The following is a 6,835-nucleotide window of genomic DNA, read 5'->3' on the forward strand; positions in this document are numbered from 1 at the left end:
TCTCAAGAATTGGCGGTTGGAAGTAATAGTGCAAGGAATAAAGGGGGGGGGGAGTAAACAAGACACAATTATACTTTAACCAATATATTATCATTCGAAGTATAACTATCAGTCCAGTCCAGTATAACTTTACCAGTCTCCGTGGTGTAGTGGTAAGACACTCACCTGGCATTCCGCGAGCGCTTTGTCATGGGTTCGTATCCTGGCCGGGGAGGATTTACTGGGCGCAAATCCTTAACTGTAGCCTCTGTTTAACTCAACAGTAAAATATCTACTTGGTTGTAAAACCGATTCTTCGTGGGGGTCGTATTCCAGGGACCTGCCCGAAACGCTATGATACTAGTGGCTGTACAAGAATGTAACAACTCTTGTATATATCTCAAAAAAAAAAACTTATGTACACAGTGTCTCCTTCACAAAGGACACTTAATACCTCTGCCGTGTTCATCAATCCCGGTGAGTCCACTATCTCCAAATACACGTCGTCCACGTTCAATGGTATTCACCGGCGAGTTCACCTTCCTCAACATGGACCAGTCCACTCACCATAGTGTCACCAAGTCCTAATACCCCACATCTGCTCTCCAGCGACACACTGGCAGAGGGCTTCAGCAACACACTGGCAGAGGGCTTCAGCAACACACTGGCAGAGGGCTTCAGCAACACACTGGCAGAGGGCTTCAGCAACATGCTGACAGAGGGCTTCAGCAACACACTGGCAGAGGGCTTCAGCAACATGCTGACAGAGGGCTTCAGCAACACGCTGGCAGAGGGCTTCAGCAACACGCTGACAAAGGGTCACAAATAATCACGTCCAGCGGGTCTCTAACACCCTGGCACAAGTCTCTAGCAACACACTAGCAGCACTTCTCAGCAGATGACCACTACTGTCGTCTTGTAACTCCTCTTGGCCATGTCTCAGGTACGTCGGTCCACACAACACTGCACAAGTACTGCAGCCAACACATGGCTTACTACCGACGGCGGCCACTTGACCTCACAGGAAACAAGTCTGGAGTTCTGGACTGCCCAAGGTGAACTACTTTCTACAGCACAATAGACTCTTCACGCCACCTCTGTGAACATAAAAGTCATTAGCCAGAGAGAAAGATTACAGGGAGAATATAGGATGGCAACCTTTCACTGGGGAACTGTGAAATGTAATCGAATGCACAATATAGATGGCGTTGTTATCATTACTTCACTCACCAGGGGTCATCATCATCGACCTCACCTCCTTACTGAGATATGAAATAGAAGCCTTCCACAGACGCCACACCTCTGCCAACAGATGGCGTTGTCTTAGTGTTAATGCCTTGGAGTTGGAGTGGAGGTCCATATAGATAGCATCGGTATCACCACACCTTACTCCGTAGAAAGAGTTAATATCGTAACAGTCATACAGGGCCATACGTTTGCCAGTGCAGACTACTGAACATATGGCCCTGTATGACTAACCATCCTGCGAGACGAGAACTTTTAGTATCACTGCTGCCTTATTCACTCTTGGGTTGATGATGTTGTCCTCATAATGCACCCAGAGTCTGCCAGTGCAAACTACTGATCACATGTCTCTGTATGACTAACTATCCTGTGTGATGGAAAATTGTTAGCATCTCGGAGCTAGTTTTGTGTCACACTGTACGCCCCCTTCATATAGTCTAGGGCAGCTGCACAAATGCAGATGTACCTAATGTGTTAATACAAAAATAAAAAATCCCTCCCCTCCCATCATGCCCCCACTCTCCCCTCCCATCATGCCCCCACTCTCCCCTCCCATCATGCCCCCACTCTCCCCTCCCATCATGCCCCCACTCTCCCCTCCCATCATGCCCCCACTCTCCCCTCCCATCATGCCCCCACTCTCCCCTCCCATCATGCCCCCACTCTCCCCTCCCATCATGCCCCCACTCTCCCCTCCCATCATGCCCCCACTCTCCCCTCCCATCATGCCCCCACTCTCCCCTCCCATCATGCCCCCACTCTCCCCTCCCATCATGCCCCCACTCTCCCCTCCCATCATGCCTCCACTCTCCCCTCCCATCATGCCCCCACTCTCCCCTCCCATCATGCCCCCACTCTCCCCTCCCATCAGGCCCCCACTCTCCCCTCCCATCATGCCCCCACTCTCCCCTCCCATCATGCCCCCACTCTCCCCTCCCATCATGCCCCCACTCTCCCCTCCCATCAGGCCCCCACTCTCCCCTCCCATCATGCCCCCACTCTCCCCTCCCATCATGGCCTCCACTCTCCCCTCCCATCAGGCCCCCACTCTCCCCTCCCATCATGCCCCCACTCTCCCCTCCCATCATGGCCTCCACTCTCCCCTCCCATCAGGCCCCCACTCTCCCCTCCCATCATGCCCCCACTCTCCCCTCCCATCATGGCCTCCACTCTCCCCTCCCATCAGGCCCCCACTCTCCCCTCCCATCATGCCCCCACTCTCCCCTCCCATCATGCCCCCACTCTCCCCTCCCATCATGCCCCCACTCTCCCCTCCCATCAGGCCCCCACTCTCCCCTCCCATCATGCCCCCACTCTCCCCTCCCATCATGGCCTCCACTCTCCCCTCCCATCATGCCCCCACTCTCCCCTCCCATCATGCCTCCACTCTACCCTCCCATCATGCCCCCACTCTCCCCTCCCATCATGCCTCCACTCTCCCCTCCCATCATGCCTCCACTCTACCCTCCCATCATGCCCCCACTCTCCCCTCCCATCAGGCCCCCACTCTCCCCTCCCATCATGCCTCCACTCTCCCCTCCCATCATGCCTCCACTCTACCCTCCCATCATGCCCCACTCTCCCCTCCCATCATGCCTCCACTCTACCCTCCCATCATGCCCCCACTCTCACCTCCCATCATGCCTCCACTCTCCCCTCCCATCATGCCTCCACTCTCCCCTCCCATCATGCCTCCACTCTCCCCTCCCATCATGCCTCCACTCTCCCCTCCCATCATGCCCCCACTCTCCCCTCCCATCATGCCTCCACTCTCCCCTCCCATCATGCCTCCACTCTCCCCTCCCATCATGCCTCCACTCTCCCCTCCCATCATGCCTCCACTCTCCCCTCCCACCCTCCCTGACACTAGACCATTAATACCGGTTTTTTCCTCCCATTGGCACCAGACCATTAGTGCCACCCAGCCCAACCCCGCCACCACGCCCACCCCGCCACCACGCCCACCCCGCCACCACGCCCACCCCGCCACCACGCCCACCCCGCCACCACGCCCACCCCGCCACCACGCCCACCCCGCCACCACGCCCACCCCGCCACTCCCACCCTAACACAAACCCAGCCTCCCACGCCCGTCCACCCAGCCTCCCACGCCCGTCCACCCAGCCTCCCACGCCCGTCCACCCAGCCTCCCACGCCCGTCCACCCAGCCTCCCACGCCCGTCCACCCTGCCTCCCACGCCCGCCCACCCTGCCTCCCACGCCCACCCACCCAGCCTCCCACCCCGCCACCACGCCCACCCCGCCACCCCGCCACTCCCACCCTAACACAAACCCAGCCTACCACGCCCGTCCACCCAGCCTCCCACGCCCGTCCACCCAGCCTCCCACGCCCGTCCACCCAGCCTCCCACGCCCGCCCACCCAGCCTCCCACGCCCGTCCACCCAGCCTCCCACGCCCGTCCACCCAGCCTCCCACGCCCGTCCACCCTGCCTCCCACGCCCGTCCACCCTGCCTCCCACGCCCGTCCACCCAGCCTCCCACGCCCGTCCACCCTGCCTCCCACGCCCGTCCACCCAGCCTCCCACGCCCGTCCACCCTGCCTCCCACGCCCGTCCACCCAGCCTCCCACGCCCGTCCACCCAGCCTCCCACGCCCGTCCACCCAGCCTCCCACGCCCGTCCACCCTGCCTCCCACGCCTGCCCACCCAGCCTCCCACGCCCGTCCACCCTGCCTCCCACGCCCGTCCACCCAGCCTCCCACGCCCGTCCACCCAGCCTCCCACGCCCGTCCACCCTGCCTCCCACGCCTGCCCACCCAGCCTCCCACGCCCGTCCACCCTGCCTCCCACGCCCGTCCACCCAGCCTCCCACGCCCGTCCACCCAGCCTCCCACGCCCGCCCACCCTGCCTCCCACGCCCGTCCACCCAGCCTCCCACGCCCGTCCACCCAGCCTCCCACGCCCGTCCACCCTGCCTCCCACGCCCGTCCACCCAGCCTCCCACGCCCGTCCACCCAGCCTCCCACGCCCGCCCACCCTGCCTCCCACGCCCGTCCACCCAGCCTCCCACGCCCACCCACCCAGCCTCCCACCCCGCCACCACGCCCACCCCGCCACCACGCCCACCCCGCCACCACGCCCACCCTGGCACTTTACCCGCGTCACACGCCATTAAGAGCAGGGCTGCTGGTGATGCTAATGACAGCAATAATCAATGTTGTAAATTAGCAGCAAGATACCACCATGTATACACACCCGTCCCTACCGGCCGCCCGTCCCTGGCAGGCCGCCCGTCCCTGGCAGGCCGCCCGTCCCTGGCAGGCCGCCCGTCCCTGGCAGGCCGCCCGTCCCTGGCAGGCCGCCCATCCCTGGCAGGCCGCCCGTCCCTACCGGCCGCCCGTCCCTGGCAGGCCGCCCGTCCCTGGCAGGCCGCCCGTCCCTGGCAGGCCGCCCGTCCCTGGCAGGCCGCCCGTCCCTGGCAGGCCGCCCATCCCTGGCAGGCCGCCCGTCCCTGGCAGGCCGCCCATCCCTGGCAGGCCGCCCGTCCCTACCGGCCGCCCGTCCCTACCGGCCGCCCGTCCCTACCGGCCGCCCGTCCCTGGCAGGCCGCCCGTCCCTGGCAGGCCGCCCATCCCTGGCAGGCCGCCCATCCCTGGCAGGCCGGCCGTCCCTGGCAGGCCGCCCATCCCTGGCAGGCCGCCCGTCCCTGGCAGGCCGCCCATCCCTGGCAGGCCGCCCGTCCCTGGCAGGCCGCCCATCCCTGGCAGGCCGCCCGTCCCTACCGGCCGCCCGTCCCTACCGGCCGCCCGTCCCTACCGGCCGCCCGTCCCTGGCAGGCCGCCCGTCCCTGGCAGGCCGCCCGTCCCTGGCAGGCCGCCCGTCCCTGGCAGGCCGCCCATCCCTGGCAGGCCGCCCGTCCCTACCGGCCGCCCGTCCCAGGCAGGCCGCCCGTCCCTGGCAGGCCGCCCATCCCTGGCAGGCCGCCCGTCCCTACCGGCCGCCCGTCCCTACCGGCCGCCCGTCCCTGGCAGGCCGCCCGTCCCTGGCAGGCCGCCCATCCCTGGCAGGCCGCCCATCCCTGGCAGGCCGCCCATCCCTGGCAGGCCGCCCGTCCCTACCGGCCGCCCGTCCCTACCGGCCGCCCGTCCCTACCGGCCGCCCGTCCCTGGCAGGCCGCCCGTCCCTGGCAGGCCGCCCATCCCTGGCAGGCCGCCCATCCCTGGCAGGCCGCCCATCCCTGGCAGGCCGCCCGTCCCTGGCAGGCCGCCCGTCCCTGGCAGGCCGCCCGTCCCTGGCAGGCCGCCCGTCCCTGGCAGGCCGCCCATCCCAGGCAGGCCGCCCGTCCCTACCGGCCGCCCGTCCCTGGCAGGCCGCCCGTCCCTGGCAGGCCGCCCATCCCTGGCAGGCCGCCCGTCCCTACCGGCCGCCCGTCCCTGGCAGGCCGCCCGTCCCTGGCAGGCCGCCCATCCCTGGCAGGCCGCCCATCCCTGGCAGGCCGCCCATCCCTGGCAGGCCGCCCGTCCCTACCGGCCGCCCGTCCCTACCGGCCGCCCGTCCCTACCGGCCGCCCGTCCCTGGCAGGCCGCCCGTCCCTGGCAGGCCGCCCATCCCTGGCAGGCCGCCCATCCCTGGCAGGCCGCCCATCCCTGGCAGGCCGCCCGTCCCTGGCAGGCCGCCCGTCCCTGGCAGGCCGCCCATCCCTGGCAGGCCGCCCATCCCTGGCAGGCCGCCCATCCCTGGCAGGGCGCCCGTCCCTGGCAGGTCGCCCGTCCCAGGCAGGCCGCCCGTCCCTGGCAGGCCGCCCATCCCTGGCAGGCCGCCCATCCCTGGCAGGCCGCCCATCCCTGGCAGGTCGCTCGTCCCAGGCAGGTCGCGCGTCCCTGGCAGGTCGCCCGTCCGTGGCAGGTCGCCCGTCCCTGGCAGGTCGCCCGTCCGTGGCAGGTCGCCCGTCCGTGGCAGGCCGCCCGTCCCTGGCAGGTCGCCCGTCCGTGGCAGGCCGCCCGTCCCTGGCAGGTCGCCCGTCCCTGGCAGGCCGCCCGTCCCTGGCAGGTCGCCCGTCCCTGGCAGGCCGCCCGTCCGTGGCAGGTCGCCCGTCCGTGGCAGGCCGCCCGTCCCTGGCAGGTCGCCCGTCCCTGGCAGGCCGCCCGTCCCTGGCAGGTCGCGCGTTCCTGGCAGGTGCCCGTCCGTGGCAGGCCGCCCGTCCCTGGCAGGCCGCCCGTCCCTGGCAGGCCGCCCGTCCCAGGCAGGTCGCCCGTCCGTGGCAGACCGCCCGTCCTTGGCAGGCCGCCCGTCCGTGGCAGGCTGCCCGTCCTTGGCAGGCCGCCCGTCCCAGGCAGGTCGCCCGTCCATGGCAGGTCGCTCGTCCCAGGCAGGCCGCCCGTCCCTGGCAGGCCGCCCATCCCTGGCAGGTCGCTCGTCCCAGGCAGGTCGCGCGTCCCTTGCAGGTCGCCCGTCCCAGGCAGGCCGCCCGTCCCTGGCAGGTCGCCCGTCCCTGGCAGGCCGCCCGTCCCAGGCAGGTCGCGCGTCCTTGGCAGGCCGCCCGTCCGTGGCAGGTCGCCCGTCCCAGGCAGGTCGCCCGTCCCTGGCAGGTCGCTCGTCCCTGGCAGGTCGCGCGTCCTTGGCAGGTCGCCCGTCCCTGGCAGGCCGCCCG

At 67.7% G+C, this 6,835-nt stretch overlaps 2 protein-coding genes across 2 annotated transcripts in view; one reads left to right on the top strand and one right to left on the bottom strand.

The window, feature by feature from the left end:
* Window positions 1-913: 913 nt before the first annotated feature.
* On the top strand, window positions 914-4,360 carry LOC123761559 (uncharacterized). The gene is made up of 2 exons (XM_069330265.1): window positions 914-922; window positions 3,140-4,360. The coding sequence occupies exons 1-2, from the start codon at window positions 914-916 to the stop codon at window positions 4,358-4,360; spliced, it is 1,230 nt and encodes a 409-aa protein (XP_069186366.1).
* A 1,382-nt stretch (window positions 4,361-5,742) lies between these two features.
* Window positions 5,743-6,835, bottom strand: part of LOC138367977 (collagen alpha-2(IV) chain-like) — a 16,722-nt gene continuing 15,629 nt past the window's right edge. The window contains exons 3-4 of the mRNA XM_069330266.1: window positions 6,452-6,835; window positions 5,743-6,335 (exon numbers count right to left, since the gene is read on the bottom strand). The exon at window positions 6,452-6,835 is cut by the window's right edge and continues 755 nt beyond it. Coding sequence (XP_069186367.1) covers window positions 5,743-6,335; window positions 6,452-6,835 — 977 coding nt within the window. The remainder of the gene's footprint in view (window positions 6,336-6,451) is intronic.

The sequence above is a fragment of the Procambarus clarkii genome, chromosome 24 (genome assembly GCF_040958095.1).
Source record: "Procambarus clarkii isolate CNS0578487 chromosome 24, FALCON_Pclarkii_2.0, whole genome shotgun sequence".
NCBI lineage: Eukaryota > Metazoa > Arthropoda > Malacostraca > Decapoda > Cambaridae > Procambarus > Procambarus clarkii.